At 46.8% G+C, this 19,638-nt stretch overlaps 1 protein-coding gene across 1 annotated transcript in view; it reads left to right on the top strand.

The window, feature by feature from the left end:
• Positions 1-13,324, top strand: part of LOC120848723 — an 82,211-nt gene extending 68,887 nt beyond the window's left edge. Inside the window, exon 5 of the mRNA XM_040220735.1 lies at positions 13,128-13,324. Within this exon, the coding sequence (XP_040076669.1) occupies positions 13,128-13,324 (197 nt within the window). The remainder of the gene's footprint in view (positions 1-13,127) is intronic.
• The last annotated feature ends 6,314 nt before the right edge of the window (positions 13,325-19,638 follow it).

Raw genomic sequence — 19,638 nt, 5'->3', positions numbered from 1 at the left:
TGTTTATACGCCGGTTTTCCATCAAAAACCTTCACACTTGACCGCCCCGCTGGACTGCTATATGTTGGTTAAAGTTATATAAAGCATATGGTTGGTATTCAAGGCGGCCATAGTTGAGTCCGTTGCTGCTCAGCGCAAGGGTATAATGAGCTTCCGAAAAGTGCACTTTGTACCACGAAGATTGTAGGTACCCTTAAAAGATAGGTGGGGTATCGTTCTGAGCATGCGTTGTGAACGACGTACTCAAGCATGGCGCCTAGTGAATACCACCTATGTACCCCATGGGGCCATTTTAAGATACGAATACGAGAGTACTCCCGACAGGGATTGAACTTGGGACCGAGTGATTCGCAGCAATATACCATACCAGCTAACAACGTCAGGATTCTCAGACATGGGAAAGCTGCAAACTTGCGCCATCTGTCAACCGTCGCATAAAAGTCCGAGCTTACTGAAAGGATGGAAAGATGTTTTAATTTTTTTTTATAACAAAATTACGAATCTTATTGCTTTCCTGGATCCCTGAAACAGGAAAACTTGCCCACAAATGTCCTGAACTTCAAGTTAATCGAACCAGTATATTTACTTTCTGAAAAATTTTCAAGATCCCAGAAACCATAACCTAAAAGTGAGCTTAAATGTCTAGCCCCCGAGAATAAAATCATAGCACTTTACAAAACTAAAAGAAAAGTGCGATTGTTTTATATGTATTATTTTTAGCTTATTCCCAGAGAGCATCTTAAAATTGTCATATATTGTCGAGTTTGAAGCGGTGGACGTGAAACGTGCATAGAGGGGCAAAAGAAAGAAGAAAATTAAGAACGAAGTAGGAACACCAGTTGCAGGATACATACCACAGTTTTTCGGCCACACGGATCAGTGTTGTAATCTAGCGGTGCAACGAATGGCTTGTTCAAGGTGGCCTCTGTGGGACCGCAGCCATAAACATGATAATTTCACACTACCTTGATTTTGCTGACAAAGATCAGGGGATACAGAATGTCTGGAAATACCTCACCACACACCCCGCACATATCAGCACCAACCGCGATCCCACACAAACAGCGTCTGCGACACACACCATACGTATCTCAACTAATTCTGTAGTTAAACTAAACTTGAGGAAGAAAACGTGAAAGGACGGATAAACAAAGACGTCACCTATCGTTTTCTTCCTCAAGTTTAATTATCCCTACCAACCCACTCGTTCTGTCCTTAATTTTGTAGGTTCCCATTTTTGTCCACATGATTAAGCTAGTGTAAATCTTTGTACTACTGAAGTATGAGTGTCTTAATATCCGGACATAAAGGTCGACCCTTGACTTGTTCTTTAACCTGGCTCTAGTGCTCATGAATTAAGCATACTCGGTGCAAGCATCTTGATGTCTGTACGCCTCAACTCATCATGTGGACTGTGCTGCCCTTCATAATAATTATAAACTCATATATTTCCATACACAGGATGTTTAATGTTTAATTAGAACACATTCTTTTTAATAAGCGAGAGTTAGAGGCATGCAGTCTTTACCATTCATTTATCTGGCTCGGCGGACGGACATTAGACGGCGGGATAATCACCATGCTAAGTCCAATAATTAAGAATAATTTTTCATCACCTTTTTAAGTATTGGATTTAGGGGTCATCCTGGAATCGAAATATAGATGGTAGTTACTACTAGAAACCAAACCAATTTAAAAGAACTTTCAGCCTTTCCACTCTAGTGAAGAAGGAAGAGCAGCGGAACTGTACTATGTGCCGCCATCTATGAGCGACGGTGGCAACCAGACAACCGGCAAGCCGGTTTTCTGGTTGCCACCGTCGCTTATATATGGCGGTAGATGTCCAGAGGGCTGTATCGAGATTTATTTGTCCACGAACACGAAACTGGAAAAACTTGCCCCTAACAGCCCCGCTGTAAAGAAAGAAAAATAATAAAGAAATTGTAGAAAATTTAATAGTTATTGAGATATTGCCACTCGCGTCGCCGAGCGAGTGCGTGCGTGGCCGAATGGGTACTGTGCTTGGCTGTTGCGCGGAGGCTCCTGGTTCGATTTCAGGGTGCGGACTCTTCCTTTATTTGTACTTTCAACATGGCGTTCTCTTAAGTTCGAGAACCTTGTCGTCTGACCAAGTTACGAATGTTCTACGCGCCAAACGTTTTAGGCCGAATGTTCCAGAAGCCCACCTGGTACAAAAAATGCTCCGTGTAGTGAGGCGAAGTCAGTATCGCCCCAGCGCTCGATACTGCTGTCGAAGCCTGCAACGCCATCGAAGCCTGGAACGCTAGCCTTCTCCTATTTTGATTCGGGCCCAAGTTTGCCCCATTAAACGTTTCGTTTCCTTCAGTAAACCGTCGCCTCATCAGTTGTCATTTGTGACATTTTGGTGGAGGTGCTGGGTATCGCATTCTATGCCCGTGAAGCGCACCGCTCCGAAAAACACCCCAGCCAAGTGAGGTGCTCAGGCCTGGAAGGCTACCTTACGTTGAAAACGCCGAAGCCCAAACAAACCGCCGTACTAAAGGCCGATTCCCGGAATTCGGACCCCCGCCGCAGAAGCCAAAGAAGAAGACCCCGACGATGACTGCCCCACCCGTCGTCATCCTGCCCGTCACTCGTCGCACTTCGACGCCCTTTCAAGGCGAAGCCCACGAGGATGTAGAGGACTGGCTGCAGCGTTATGAACGTGCAGCCCGCCACAACGGATGGACGGCTGAGCAGTGCCTCCAAAACCTCTACTTCTCGCTCGGAGCACCTCAAGGCAATGAGTTGAGAACCTGGAAACCTCCCTTACTCCGTGGAAGTCATCTGCCACCGAGTTGAAGCGGACGTTTATCAACCACCACCGTCGGCAGCGAGCGGAGGACATTCTTCAAACAAAGATGCAGGGCCCCAACGAAAGCGTGAAAAGCTGTGTTGAAGATGTCCTGCGCCTAAGCGCCCGAGCCGATGCGGAGGCTGCCAAGGAGAAGAAACTTCGCGCCCTCATGCGTGGCGTGAAAAGTGGAGTTTCCGGAGGCCTGTTACACAATCCCCCAAAGACTGTTGATGGTTTTGTAACCGATGTCACTAATATTGAGCGTGCACTGACGGCCTGAGCAAGCCACTATCACCGACTCGCCGGCGCGCTTACTGCTCCAACCGTCGCAGCTTCCTGTCTGGACCTGAGCCCCACCAGTGCCGACAACCTTTGGGAGATCGTCCGGAATATCGTCCGGGAAGACGTCCGCAAGCTCCAACACGATGCAGATCGTCCATCCTCACTCTCACTTGCAAAAGTCGTCCGGGAGGAGGTTCCCTGAACCTTCCGGCCCGTGACTCCCTTCACCATAGCAGCACAGCAGGAGACTGCTCTTAGCTACACCGCAACGGTCCGACGACCACAGCAGTACCGCGTACGTACATGGCGCCCCCCCTCCACCCCCCTCCCTCCCCCCCCCCCCCCTCCTACCCACGGACGTGAGCCTCCAGCGCCGCAGTGTCCCAGACGCCAGGAAGATCGGGCGCCCGTTCGCCCAGAACAAGCTGTGGCAAGAAATACATCCGTCGCCCTCCGTCATCAGTGCCGACAGCACCACGAGGTTCCCGTTCTCCATCTTCCCGACGTTACGCATCACCTTTCCGTCGGTCGCGCCATGGACACCTGTCTCCCCTGTCCCATCAGAAAAACTAGGTACGGCAACGCCTGGAGGTGGTGTTGCCGAAGACGGTAAATGCAAAGACCCTCCAAGAACGCCGAAAAACTCCCACACCAAAGCCGACACGAATCGGGACGACTCTTCCGCAACAGTGCCAACCAAGCTCAACGTTGCCATCGACGGCAACGACGCGTCGGCATCGTGGACACCGGAGCGGACTACTCCGTTTTTAATGGGAGACTCTCTCGACGCCTTCGGAAAGTCACTACAACGTGGGATGGACCGCAGATATGCACTGCCGGAGGGCACCTTATTACACACATTGGAAGGTGCACTCCTCGGTTCAAGATTCAAGACGAGACGTCTCCTGTAAAATTCGTCGTTCTACATTACTGCCGGAAACGTCATTCTCGGCATGGACTTTCTATGCGGATACGGCGCCGTCATCGACCTTGGAGAGAACATATTGAAACTACGGACACCTGTTCCGCCTCCAAAGAAGCCTCAAACAACGTCATTCGCCGTCCGAGTAGCTGCCGACCACATAATCCTGCCACCGCAACCAAGCTTTGTTGTACACGTCGTGACCGATGCAGGAACCTGCGGTGAAGTTCTTCTGGAAGGCAACGCTTAATTGCAACCAGGAAAAGAAATAAGCGTCGCAAGAGGAGTAACTGAACTTTAGGATGGGCGCACTGTGGTTTTCGTGACGAACTTCCGACAAGAGACACAACGCCTCACCAAAGGTGTCGCTGTGGGACACGTCGAGGAACTCCTGAGCTCCGCCAAAATCGCTGCAATTATTAGAGTCCTCGTCACCTCGGCAAGACAGTATGTCGCCAGCGCAGCTCGACATTCACCTGAACATTCCGGGCCCGAAACCATGGCAGCTTTTTAATCTCCTCGCCGAATAAAGCTACTGTTTTGCGACGTCTTCGCTAAGCACCACCGTTGCGTAGCACCGCATCGTCACCAAGGGCGGCGCGCTCCCTGCGCATCTATCGCCGTACACAGTCTCCCTAAGAGAAAGAGGTAATCAAGGAGCGAGTTAAAGAGATGCTGAACGACGACATAATCGAGCTTTCAAGCAATCTGTGGGCATCTCCAGTCGTACTGGTTAGCAAGAAGGACGGAACGGTTAGGTTCTGTGTCGACTGCTGGCAGCTGAACGCGGTAACGAAGAAAGATGTTTCTCAACTCCCCCGTATCGGCAACACGCTAGACCTGCTGCTCCACTCTCGATATTTTTCATCTATGACCCTAAAGAGCGGCTCCTGACAGATCTAAGTCGAGGAACGACACCGAGAGAAGACAGCTTCGTCATGCCGGATAGACTGTACGACTTCAAGCTGATGCCCTTCGGACTATGCACGGCGCCAGCAACTTTCCAGGGTGTCATGGATACCGTGCTGGCAGGACTGAAGTGGCAAGCAGTTTCTCCAACCTTGATGACGTCGTAGTGTTTTCAAGCGATTTCGACGAGCACCTGTGGCGACTCCAAGTGGTTCTCCAAGCAATACAGACCACTGAACTCAACCTCAAGCCGTCAAAGTGTCGGTTCGCCTCTGACGAACTGAAGTTCTTAGGCCAGGTGGTTAGTAACAAAGGCGTCCGACCAGACCCCGAAAAGACTCGCGCCGTTCCGGCGTTTCCAGCGCCGACAAACAAAAAGACCGTGCGAAGATTCCTTGGATATTGTGCCTACTATCGACGCTTCGTTCGGGATTTTGCAAGTACTTTTGCACCGCTCACACACATCTCGAAGGAAGCCGAGAAGTTTGAATGGGCTGAGGAGCAGCAGCAGGCATTGAAGGAGCTGAAGCGAAGAGCGAGGACTGCAGACACCTCCTGGTCTTCGACACTTTGATCAGGATGAGGAATCCGAGATTCATACGGAGGCTAGTAACGCAGGAGTTGGAACGATACTGGTTCAAGTGCAAGAAGGCACCGAGCGAGTCATTGCCTATGCAAGGCGGACACTGTCTAAGGCGGAGAGAAATTACTCCACGATTGAAAACGAATGTCTTGCGGGCATCATGGCAATCACGAAGTTCCGCCCGTATTTGCATACGGGAGCCCGTTCCGCGTGGTCCCAGACCATCACGCCCTCTGCGGGGTTACGAACCTCAAGAACCCCTCAAGACGTCTCGCTCAATAGAGTCTCCGACTATAAGAATTCAACATGACTGTGGTCTACCGGTCAGCCCGCAAGCACAGCGACGCCGACTGTCTGTCCAGAGCCCCTATCAAAACAACTTGCGGCAGCAGCTGCGACATTGACGACAAGCTGTTCCTAGGCGCAGTGAACACCGACGACATGGCACCTCATCAAGAGGCGATCCTGATCTGCGCGCACTAACATAGCACCTGGAAAGGCGCGGGATTACCATTCCACGTGTTATCTCACGAGTCCCGCCGACCTTCGCCATTCGACGAGGTGTACTCCGCAAAAATAACTTCGGGGGCAACAACTCGCCGTAGATGCTGGTAATCCCGACCGACCTTCGAGAAGAGATCTTTCGAGCCGGCCACGACGACCCGACGTCCGGACACGTGAAAAGTATTACTTTTCCACATAGGCGTAGACTACGGGGGGGGGGGGGGGGGCATCGGGGCATCGGGGCTCGTGCCAGGGGGGCAGAGCCCCCCCTCCACCCCGGGCCATGATTGTTACCGAGACGCTGTTTACATGCCATGTAACGAGCTTCTAGTAGTGGCAGGTAAACAAAATAACGCACACAGCGACGGACACATGGTGATATATATACGCTGTAAAATGTACCCCTAAGATAAAGTACTGACAACTGCCGGTGTAAAAAAGATTGCGCAACCCCCTCCCCCCTGGAAAACTTCTCAGCCTGCTGCCCTCCCCCCCCCCCCCCCCCCCCTCGGAAAAATGGAAAGTCTACGCCGCTGCTGGCCCAAGTTCTCACTACAAATCGTGGCTCGTCGTTCATGGCGCAACTCAGCAAGAAGATACTTCGTCTAAGTCATGCCGAACACCGTCGGACCACGGCATACAATCCGCAGGCCGACGGACTGACGGAGTGGCTCAAGAAGACCATCGCCAACATGATCGCTATGTAGTACACGTCAACATTGAGCACAAGACATGAAATGAAGTATTGCCGTACGTCACGTTTGCCTACAACACTGCAGTTCAAGCACCACCGCAATGATGCCATTCCAACTGGTGCATGGCAGAAACGTAACAAAGATGGACGAAACACTACACTACGATTCACCAGACAGCGGAACCGACGACGCGTAGTTAATAACCCAACGAGCAGAGGAGGTACGCCAGCTCTCGCGACAGCTAATCCATGACCAACAACGTGTTCACGCTGGACGGTACAGCATTCGGCGTCGCGACGTCCACTTTCAGCCCAGAGACAGAGTGTGGACACCCATTCGCCACCACGGTCTCAGCGAGAAGCTGTTAAAACGATACTTCGGACCATACAGGGTGCTTCGTCGACCAGGGGACCTGAACTACAAAGGTGACACCCGACAGAACATGGACTTCAACACGCCGCCCTCCACGGCCGGAAGTCGTCCACGTCGTGCGCCTCAAGCGGTATTACACTCGATAGGGCTGTGAACTGTGTTTCCGTACTATACGCTCGACAGGACTGTGTGTTGCCGTTATTTGTGTTTATTTAGCTGTTTTGTTTTGGGGCACGTTGAATGGAGGCGATGCGCTTTTAAAAGGGGGGAGTATTGCGACGCGCGTCGCCCAGCGAGCGCGTGCGTGGCAGAACGGTTACCGTGCTTGGCTGTTCCGCGCAAGCTCCTGGTTCGATTCCAGGAAGCGGACCCTTATTTTATTTATTAGTTAAACTTGACGTTTCTTAAGTTCGACAAGCTTCGTCTGATCGAGTTGCGAATTTTGTACGCGCCGAACGTCCTGCGCCGAATGTTCCAGATACCCACGTGGCTACTAAAGGTGCCCCCCGTGGGGAGGCGGAGTCAGTCTCGCCCCAGCGCTCGATCGTGCTGCTACGCCGCCATCGACGCCTGCGACGCTAGCCTTCTCCTATTTTATTTCGGGCACAAGTTTGCCCCATTAAACGTTTAGTTTCCTTCATGTATTCGCCGCCTCATCAATTGTCATTTGTGACAATATTAATCGGTCAATTTTTGCGTTTTTTAGCTCGATTTAGAGACTGCGCTCAAGAAGAGCGCGATTTCTAAAGAACAGTGAAGTAGACGTTTACGCTACTCTGTCACTTGTGTTGTCGGCGCACCCACCAACGACACGCTGCCGAGATAGTGACAACATGATTGAAACGATGACGTCACTCTTCGAAGTGTCATTGTCAGACGGGCATGCGACGCTCTTTTTGAGAGCAGTGTCTAAATTAAGCGAAAAGAGGCGAAAACTAATCGATTAATATCTTAAAAACCACTACATTTTTCGAATTATTTTAACTGTTCTGGCCTATAAAAGTAATTGCCGTCAATAGTGCAATTCCAAAATCGCCCCCCCCCCCCCCAAAAAAAAAAAAAATTAAAAGTCAGGTAAGAGTTTTTAGTTAAGTAGAGAACTTATCGTGACGATTATTCCCTGTGCTGTGCCGGATAAATGCATGGTGTGCTGTGCCAAATAAATGCATGGTGAAAATATAACTCTCCTAATTTGTAAACTTTATTTAAAGGAAGAAAAAAAGATATGTTCCAATTAAATCAAATATCCTGTATATACGTGTACATATACATCCGAAACGTTTACAACACTACTCCTGTCTGGAAAATATTAAGGATTGCAAGCGACCTCATGGCGGGATTAAATAAAATATCACATTATATGAGAGATTGACTCTAGTATTTCTTAATTTTCGAGAGGTTTGACTATATCTTTTTTTTTTCCATTTGGGACATCATAAATATGGAAAACTGAGTTCCAAAATTCTACGTTTGCAATTCCATTCTTGATTCCTCATAACCTCAGAAATGAAATAAAACCACAGTGTGGTCAAGACCGGCGTTACAAGCCTAAGAGCCAAAAATAGACAAGAAATGAGGGCTTTCTCAGTGAACACTAAAAACAGTTACACTTCATTTTTTTTTAATACGCGCGCAAGTTAGTACTTTTTTGTCTATGTTATGTCGACTATTCTTCCACTTCGCATAAATCTTGTTTGAGTAGTTAAAGTGGAACGCAGTCAGCAAACTGATATTGCTTCTCCGCTTTTTTATTATTATTTTTTTTTTGTTTTAGCAACTGATCTATATCTAGATTGTTGTGACAAATTCGAAATCCTCGCGTAGTAGCTCTACGGAAATTCGACTATTTCTACAGTATGTCTGTTTATTTATTTATAAAGGCTGTCCATTTAAATGTGTATCTTTCTTTACTTGTTTATTTTTTATTTATTTATCTATTTTTTTGCGTGTACTTATGTTCGAGCTTTCTTCTTCCGTTCTTTTGTTGTCATCTTCCGTATTCCTCAGTCTCAGGAAACGTTACTAAGACATTCAGTTGGGAAACTGCCATAGAGACTAATCTGAAAAAGTGGCCCCGATCTGTCCTCGAGAACCGAGCTAATGACGAACACAACGGCGCCATTTCTCCCGCAGCGGCCACTCGAGGAACTGTACGTTACTTCTATTTTGGCTTTAATCGGCCACTGTGGAGCTGAAACAGATACAGCGGAAGAGTTTACAGGGGTGCCACCCCATCTGCCCAGCGGACGCGCCGCGACTTACTGCCGAAGTTAAAATGCACCTAGGTCGGGACGCGCTACCTGAAAGCACTGGTGAGGCAAGGTTGTATAAAAACATTATTAATTGTTCCGCAAAACCCTGCAACCTAAAGGTTTTGAAACTCTAATAAATTTTATATCTAATAAAGATTTTGATTTTGGTACTAAACTCTAATAAATTTTATACAAAAAGAGTCTTTTCCGTTTGTTTTTACGCAAAAACATGCTTTCTAAAAGATCGAGGTGACCACAGTACAGACAAATGATAAAGAGTGGAGCTGTTGTCGTATTTAGCTCGGTCTCGGTGGACGCCAGCAGCCCAAGTTTCGACGGCGAGTTTCCCAACTGAGTGTTCTAGTAACGTTGGTCTCGGGTTACTTCAAAATGTTCAGTAGACACCCGCTTAATTGCGCTCTTACGTACTGTTCGTTAATTACGTTTCGCATCTGTTGATGGGAATCATATGTGTAGCAGAAATGTACCTGCAAGTAAGTATGAGGGGTGAGCAAGAAGTTTTGCCTCATAGGCAAAACTTCTTACTGAGTTATGGAATTAAAAGATATTAAAAGCAAATGCAAGTTTGGAATGTCCTCTTTTCCAGGAGCAGATAACTTTTCAATATAGTCCCACCGGCGCCAATGCACTTCCGCCACCGGTGCACTCCTCTCCGCATGCCGTCATAGAGGAATGATGGCGGCTCTTCACGACAACAACGGCGGGATGGAGATGCTGCATGTCCAAGATGTTTTGCCTCATTCACCTTACAGCCTAACTTCGCGCCATTAGACGTTTGACTGCTTTCCAAGATAAAAGAACTTCCGAAAATTACACGGTTTGCGTCTGAAGACAAGGTTACTGATGCCGTGCGCCGTTGGTGTCGTGAAAAGCCGCCGTCAATAAACCTACGACGCCATAGATAGAGTAGTGAACCGGTAGTGGACGTGCATCACCGCCGGTTGAGACTATATTATGTGCTCCTGGGAAAGAGGATATTCCAAACATCCACTCGAATATAACATTTTTCAATTCCACCACTGAATAAAAGAGTTACAGCCTAGGAGGCAAAACTTATTGATCACCTTTCGTACTTAGCAATAGATACTTTAAACATGTCAGTAAATGGTGCAATTATCAAGAGATGGTCACTCATACGGCAACTACGTATATAAGACATGATTAAAATAGCGCAAACTTGACAAGGACGAAAAAGAAGGCACACGTACAACAGGACTGGCGCTTACTTCCAACTAGGTTTATTTCATCATCAACCAAGCAATATATGCCATCGCCAGCGAGCATAGAAACCCCAAAACACAAAAAAATTATACTTTAAGATTATATGCCTACCACGCGCCGTTCTTTAGATAAAACCATCAAGAAAAAATATTTCTTTGTCAATGAGACACACCGACGGCATGCTGACGCACTTGTCTCCCTCTTTTTTGATAAAAAACGCCTCTATAACTTCCCTCTCTGTCTTGTCATTCGCTTTCTTTAAGAACTTCGTCATATTCAAAAGCGGTTTACACCCACATCGTTTAACGTGCTCAGCAAGATGACCACCCGAATTGCTTCGTACAGACAGATTATGTTGGCGCCCTCTCTCATTGAAACACCGACCCGTTTGTCCAATGTAAACGCGGCCACAGCTAAAAGGAATTTCATAAACAACCCCACTTGTGCAGCTAGTGTACATGACAGCATGTTTTTTTGCGCATTGATCACTTGTTTTCCTTGTAAGCATAGGACATATCTTGCCAAGCTTGCAGGGAGCCGAAAAAAGGAGATTAATACGATATCTACCAGCTATCTTTTTAAAATTATGCGATACCGTGTGCATATAAAGCACAACTCGCACTCTTTTCTAGTTGATCTGTTCTACAGTACGTTTTTTTATTCTGTGATCCTTTAAGTTTCTGTAATAGGCTCTCGCAAACGCTTGAAAGTAACATGTTAGGTTACCCTGCAGATTTTAACTTCCTAAACTGCTGATCGAAGGCGGTTGACATTTTGTGTTCGCAACTTTTTGTGAGGGCAGCCAGTAAGCAATTTGTAGCTATTCCTCTTTTTATAAGTTTGGAGTGGGCACTTTCAAATGACAAAAAACTTTTTTTTTTTTTTTTGGATCGCGGGTTGTACATTTAGCACAAGTGTTGCCTAGAGAAATCAAGCTGTAAATCTAAAAACTGAATGCAATTCTGGTTTGCAAATTCGCAAGTGAAATTTAAACCTCCCGAGTGACTATTAAAAATGTCGATAATGTTCGAAGCAACATCAACTTCATTTGTCCCAGTCAAATTACCTAAACCAATTAAAAAATCGTCAACGTATCGATAAACCTTAAGCACAGGTACAACTTCAAGAGACCCAGATATACGTCTATCCATTCCGCCCAGATAAATATCGCACAACACTGTGGCGACAGAAGACCCTATACATATACCATTTTTTTCTATGTTAAGTCGACAGCTGACGGCTGTCGACTTAACATAGAATTCCAGGAGGGTTAGAAAGTTCTCACAGTTGGTGCCAGCCGAATTCTTGAACTTGGTCCGTCCGGATTCCTCGATCTTGTCCCTCACAGCATTGAAGAGTCCATCATGTAGCACTGAATAATCCACTGAGAAGGCTGATCTGGCCGTTATAAGTCCGTCCTTGATGTCCTGTACAATCTCCATTGAGTTTTTTACAAAAAAAGAATCATCACATGCCAACGTATTCAGTTGACGCTGTAAATAACGGCTCACTTGGACTTGCCAAAAATTCTTCTCTAATACTATTACCCGTAGAGGGCACTCTGGTTTGTGAGTCTTTCCGGAAAAGAACACTTCCAAAACACCACTTTCTGCTTTGTTAATACCCTTTTTTAGGCTATTCAGGTTCAAGTCCGTTAGCATCTTGAGTGCTGCTGTCTTCTGTTGCTTAGGCCGAAAGTTACTTGTTTTAAAATTCTTCTCTATTGCCGATTTCGCCTTGTCTTGAAACATGCCTTCAGGCATAACCACGAATCCGCCTTCCTTGTCCGCTTGTACAATGGTCAAACCACTCTGCTTCAAACAATTGACTACTTTCTGGAAGGGAGGTTTTCCTTTAGGTTTCAGACTTACTGTGCGACTCAGGCTGTCCACTGCGTCACCGATGACTCTCTCCCTGTCCTGTTCTCCAGCGCTTCCTACAACACGATGAACTATGGCTAGTAGCTGGTGCCGACTGGTTAAACGATGTGGGTGTAAACCACTTTTGGATATGACGAAGTTCCTAAAGGAAGCGAAGGACAAGACAGAGAGGGAAGTTATAGAGGCGTTTTTTATCAAAAAAGAGGGAGACAAGTGCGTCAGCATGCCGTCGGTGTGTCTCATGGACAAAGAAATATTTTTTCTTGATGGTTTTATCTAAAGAACGGCGCGTGGTAGGCATATAAGCTTAAAGTATAATTTTTTGTGTTTTGGGGTTTTTACGCTTGCTGGCGATGGTATATATTGCTTGGTTGATGATGAAATAAACTTAGTTGAAAGTAAGCGCCAGTCCTGTTGTACGTGGGCCTTCTTTGTTGTCCTAGTCAAGTTTGCGCTATTTTAATCATGTCTAGTAAGAACCAACTAGCCCAAACAAAAGTCGTTTTACGTATACAACTCTAAACAGCAGCGTAACAATGACGCTGATGCGGTTTGGAGAATAATCAAGGAATTCACAAATGGGCATCAATTTAATAAGTAAGGAGCCATTAATTAAAAAGAACCCAGTTGCCAATCTTTCTCACGGCGTTTCTTTTTCAATGTTTCAGGCCTAGAAAGGGCGTGCTTTCTTTGGGTGAAAGAAAAGTATCTGAAAAATCCGCTGAGGCACTGTTCTTTTTTATACTTCATGTTCTGCAACTGGCAAGGCGACGATCTCAACCCGACAGAAGGATGTGACAAAAATGTAAAAGAAGCCGATAAAAATTTAAAAACTACTGAAGGCGACAACAGACCCCCTAGATAAGAAGCTTTTTTTAATAAAGTGGGATTAGTAATGTAATCTGATTAACCACGAAATCAAATAAACATGTTTTAAAATGTGTCATAGTTTTCGTGCTGGCCCTCACTGATTTCGCCAGTTATGGCTTTGATGCCCTGCTAGTTTATGGTCAAAAATTTTGTTGTTATAGGAAGTATTCACTGGCGGCCATAGCTGTGGGCGCGAATGCTGAGCGCGTGCTGATGGCGAGCTTCCACAGTGCTTTTGCAACGTGCACTCCGCACCATCAAGAGTGCCGGTCTTAGCAGCTTATTGATGCGACCTCGTTCTGAGCATGCGCTCTAAACAGCATCCACAAATATGGCGTCCAGTGAATACTCCCTGTAGTAAGGATTTACTTGCGGCCATAGCTGGGTGCATTTCACTTCGGCTGATGACGTACCCTTGAGCCGTGCAATATTACGGGCGCAGCCGCAGTCGCATTCGAATATGTGTTGAACTTCAGTGCGTGAGTCATCCTTCTATTTCAAGTCAACCACCGCCAGGCTCGTGCTGCAACGGGCTGTGACTCAGCTTTGCCGGCTGGGAAGACTGTATCGCTAAGCCAAGCGAGACGGTTAGCAGCGAACTTTGGATGCTAGCAAACAAGGACTCAAGAAACCACTGCCTAAGGACTTGCGGCACAAGATGCTCTGACTCCACTCCAGGCACGCCACCTGGTTCGAGTCCCCTACTACGCAACACCTCTCAGAAGAGAGAAGAGGACGCATAGAAAAAATAGTTTGGAGAATCGGAAGGAACCTTGGTCAGCATGGTAACAATGCCCCAACATCTCCTTGACTCTGGTGCCCTCAGAAGTAAAAAAAAAAGAAGTGCGTTCGGATTTGTGTTTGTTTTATTTTTTTTGGGGGGGGGGGGAGGGGGGGGGGGGAGTATTTCTTAAGAGATGTAACGAAATACATTTCACCCTGGTTTTATGGCGATACTAAGAAACATTCCAGATGTCTTTCGATACAGGAATACAGATACGAAATGTATTTCTGAAATACTATTGTGATACATTTGTATCGCGATACTGCCCAACCCTGCTATTAAGTGAACTGCTGAATAGTATATTTGACAGACAGAGAGCTACTACTTAAACTTAGAAAATGGTTCTAGCCGGTAGCACGGAGACGAATGCGGACAAACTGAAGAGAGACTTCATCGGAGATTCACGCAGAACCTCTCTGCATTGAACTTGACTTCGAATTTTGAACAAAAAAAATGAGTATTCCTTGGCTGGTCAACCTCAGCAATGTAGACGTATATTACTGCTGGCTTCGACGGGGGTATATTATAAATATTGGCAGCGCGATAGATCATAATGCCGTGACAGCTTCTAACTTTGCAAGACGCGTCCCCCACCTCGGAAAGCCGATAATTTTCATCATTAATCATATGCAGTTAGCAGGTTTTCCTGAATCAAGTAATTGCGAAATCAGTCCAACTCCTTCGGTGTGGTCCAGAGGCATTTTCGGCGAAAAGCAGCCAAAATGAATAGCCAACGTTCCGACCGGCGTGGGTGGCTCAAACTTGAAGCGAATCGAACACAGCCACACTCAAGAAGAGCATGCAGCTATCGAACCTTTCCATTCACTTGACTGGAACACCTCGTCTGCCGTCCTCAGCCCACTATTCTATATCCTTATAAAGAAACCATTTATCAGTTACCAAGTAGTCGTCACTTTGAATGGGATTCGAGACAGACAAGTAATCAAAACGCTTTTCCGTGATTCCTCCCCATCCAAGAAATGAAAAGCACGCGACCGTGTGTTGTGGAGTAAATGGGATTTCAAACACGTAATGGAAGGAAACAATCTACTGAGGCTTCACTACAGTTATGAACACTCAGGCAAACTTAAGAAATTTTCGGACCTTCGTCAAATTACATTGTTCACCACCGCGCCGACAACACGTCTCCGCGAAAGCCACCAGAGACGCGGAGGGGTGCGGAGCGACCTGGTCCGGCTGGTTCCCGGTTTTCCCGCTTGGTGGCGACCGTTTTGCTGGAGTCGCGAATAGAGGTGACGTGACTTCAATTTCCCCGCTAAATTTAATTGGTTAAGTTTCCCCGCTAAGGTTATTTGGAAATTGAAGTCACGTGACCTCAAGTAATTCGGTTTCCCCGCAAAATTTAGCGGGGAAAATGATGTCACATGAGTTCATGTCACGTCACCCATGAACAAATTCCGTTTCTCTGCTGGAATTTGCAGGAAAATTGACGTCACGTGACCTCAACATCAATCCAATTTACCGCTAAATTTAGCGGGGCGGTTACGCCCACGGCGACGCCGCGAAACGCGGAAACTCTTAAAACAAATAGGGCAGCGCGCTCCCGAGCGTGCGCCCGTCCGAGAGGAAGCTATCGAGCTTTCTCACCGGAAAATGATGTCTGCAGGAGATACCATAAAAAAGTGACGTCACGCGGTGATGTCACGTGTCTGGTACGCTTCGCTCAGGAAGGCTAAAGCTACGCACTACTGACGTTACTGCAGACGACATCGCGACGACGAGGAACAACAGTGGTCACGAGCATCAAAATACAACTTCGACAAGCCCCCACAAAGTTCCTCCAGTAGCCCAAATCGTCGCACGAACCAGCATCAAGGTTATAATATAGCTGCGGAGCCCCGCTACTACCGACAGCCTTCCTTCGCCGTATCGTTGTTCATCTTCACCCATGCTTCCTGTATCCATTCTTCCAGTGAGGTCACCAAGGGAAAACCAAATTGCGCAGTTTCCGGACGGAAGTGAAACTGCCGTAGTCGATCATCCAAACAATCCTCTCATTGCACGTAACTGCATCAACGTTTTCGTCGAGGGGCTCATATTTTCCGCACTCATTGACACAGGTGCAGTTGTTTACGTTATGCAAGAAGACGTGCGAAAGCTACTCCGTAAAGTGCGCAAATCAGCACAGCGCCTTCATAAAGCGGACACATTCAATGTCCTTTCTTCGGGGGGTACTGCTCACATTTTTATCGCAGACCCCTCTATCAAGTTCAGTTTGTCGTTGTATCGAAGTGCATAACTTAGGTAATACTCTGTTGCAATTTTGTTCAGCCTAGTGAAGCATTAATAGGTTGCGGTATTTCTGAACTACAACTGTCCAGCTAATTCTGTGAGAATAAAAACTATAATCACACAGCTTTGTCTTGTCTAACTTTTGATGTCGAACTGCTCCCAAATGCAACATTCTCGTCGAAGCATTTCCGTCCACAAAAGTCGCTAGAGATTTTTTTTTAAGTCACCAATTTACACATTTTGCAGAAAGGAATGATTCGTCCCTACGCCGTGACTTTTATCATAAATGGAGCCATTTGGGTAGTTGTCGATAATACAAACTCACACCTTGTAGTTCTTCCAAAAGGGTAGTCACTGCAGAAGTGCAGCTTGACAAAGCCCTTCCCCTACTTTGAGATCGGCCGACAATCAAAAAAATAATACTAAATGAAAAGGCAGAAGAAACGAATCGGTGCTACGCAGGAAAAAAAATTAAACGTTTGAGGTAAATATATGGCGCACTCTTTTCTTATTAAATGCACCAAGGCAAAAATGTTGGTGTTTTAAAAATTCAAGCACTGTTGGTAGTGTATAGCAGACCATTTAAAGCCCGTAGTTTGTTCTAGAACATGATGCGCTCAAGAATATGTAGGGTTTAAAGCGCAAAAAAAAAACTACGGACGAGTAGAAGAGGCACACACCAAAGAGCGCTTCTTACAGCTGCATTAATGTAGAGAAAACATACCCACCCCGAAATCGACAAAGTCACACATTCCTTTCACTTCCAATCAACACTCATCAAATTTTCTGCTTTCACACAGTGCATGATCGTAAATACGATAGCTCTAATTCATACAGGGTTACCAATGGTGCGCTAACACAAGTACCATCGACACAATCTGAAATTAAAAAACGCTTCCGCTATCCTCCTTGTCTTCTTATTCTTGTTTCGAGCCAAAATACCAGTGTTGTCAAAATAAGGTATACATTTACACCTATTACAATGCACTGCTAGATTACCAGAGGGTGGTGACCTCAACGACAGGGCATGTTCCCTCAGCCTTTCGTTCACGCCTTTCCCCGACTGCCCCAAGTACATCTTCCCACAAGACACAGGGATTCTATACACAACCCCAATTCGCAGCCCACGTACTTTGTCGCGTGCTTTTTTGACGCATATTTACCCGTGCATCTTCTCGTTCCACCCTTCCACATAACTTGCTTAATTTTCGTGGAGCTGAGAGCAGAACTGAAATGCCATGCTTTTCCCCCACCTTTTATATGTTACGGCTAACATTATGTATATACGGAATCATCACTGGTCTCTTAGCTGGCTTGACCCTCTTCACCCTCTTTCCTCCTCCAGGAAGCTTCCTTAACAAGCCCTATACCACCCCCTAATGATCTCAAAGAGGAAGCCCCCCTCCTCCAGTTTCTTCACCCGTAAACCGAAGCTATCGGCTACTTTGTGCAAACAGGACTTCGTTAAGGACGCGCTCAAGCAAGTCATGGCTCTACACGTCTTAATAATCTTAAACTGGTTAGAGTCATAGGGTAAAACACGTTAAGTATAAAACATTAAAAAAGTTTAAAAATTATGTAAAAATACAACAAACAGGGAGTGAATGCTCGCCGCGGGTAGAGGAATAAAACAGAAAATAGTGGTGCACATGTTTCAAGGGACTTGTTGGAAATCGCTTGTTTCAAAAGATGTTTTGCTTCAAGGGAGTTCTTTAAAATCGGCTGTGATTGAACCCGGGGAACATGGTTTCAATCCCCACCTTGCCTGCTTCGATCTCGATGAGCATCGTCCTGGTCTGTGATCATGTATCCCTACTGTGTGATGCACGTTAAAAACCCCAGGCTAGCGGTTGTACTGCACTGACTAAGTTTCCCATCTACAGCTGAGACATGGCCCGTTCGCTCCAATCTGGTTAACTTTAACCGCGGCAGAAAGTTAACCGTATATCCCTAGGAGGGGGAATTTTAGGTTACGTGACCGGCGGGGTAAGACCATCTGGGAAACATGGCGGTGCCCCTGCGAGCGAGTATTGCTCGCTTCGGAACGAAGATGTCGTAGTAGCTGCAATATTGGGCGCGTTTTTCAGCAATCAATGGTGCGGGAGGTTTTCGGTTTGCCTTGCCTCTCATAGATCATAAAACACGGGCAATGATATCGCCCTATTTTTACAACGAAGCTGTTTATGGCTCTCGTTCCGCGGATTTTTTGTGTGCGTGACCAAAGACTCTACGCTCGCACCGCCGCACGCGCCGCAGGCGCAAGCCTGCCCCGTATAAAAGATTCGAAATAAGTAACCAAATAAACGTTGACGAACGCGCGTGTAAGATGCCATTTGTTTTACGCTACTGCTTTATTATAGTTACTGCTACAGATGCCGACACGCGCGGAGCGTGGAACATCATTCCCTGAATGCTCCCTGACCCCGATGCTTGGGTAATTTAGCAATAGACCCTTTTACCTATGCCTTGCCGCCTAGCGGCGCCGTTTCAAAGCAATCCACAGGCGCTGCTCGCGGCTGGCGGCCTCCATTATGTAATATACCGCGGCCTGTTGCAGTACTCTGCAGGGCCCACCCATCGGGCCTCTCGGCATCCCCCAATATTGCTGCGCGCCTCTTTGCAAACGGAAAGGCGTATTGAATGACCTCGGAGACAAGGTGTGGCTTTGTGTTTGCTACGAAAGTCATTAAATGGTGCGCCTCCTTTTTCTTAAAATAAGTACCACGCTGGCGTGTGCACGAAGAAGCATGTGAGTTCGCGCAGCAAAAATAACCGTCCTATTTACGAGCGTGCACACAAGGTTTTAAATTCGCAGTCTTCATTTGGGCATTGAGTATTTGCGACACTAGAATTTGGGCACTCTTCTTCTCCAGGTGCACTTTCTTTCTTTCCCCAGCAAACCTGTTGTTCGAAAGAACTGGGTGATCGCTATAAAACGCGACGAGGGAAAACTCTTCCAGGTCACGAGTACACGCGGCTGTGCTCAAAAGCATTTTCAGCAGAGCGATTACCTCGCGAACTATGCTGGTAGCCGCCACTTTTTGCGCCAGATTATTGTGCCGAGCATATTTGCTTTCAACACTGCTGCAAGGCCTCAGAGGAGGTAACCCCTTCAAAGGCTACCACTGCCACCGAAACAGAAGCTCTCCACTTCTGCTGCCGAAGGATCGGCGAGCGACGACGTCGCCGACTTAGACGCGACATGCGACTCAATCGCCGACGCAGAAAGCGTCGCAAACGCAGAGGACACCGGCAGCTTGATCACCGACGCA

This window comes from Ixodes scapularis, unplaced genomic scaffold (assembly GCF_016920785.2).
Source record: "Ixodes scapularis isolate PalLabHiFi unplaced genomic scaffold, ASM1692078v2 PGA_scaffold0__279_contigs__length_252992795, whole genome shotgun sequence".
Taxonomy (NCBI): domain Eukaryota; kingdom Metazoa; phylum Arthropoda; class Arachnida; order Ixodida; family Ixodidae; genus Ixodes; species Ixodes scapularis.
Note: the sequence above shows the minus strand (reverse complement) of the source record. Positions and strands in the feature narration are given on the sequence as shown.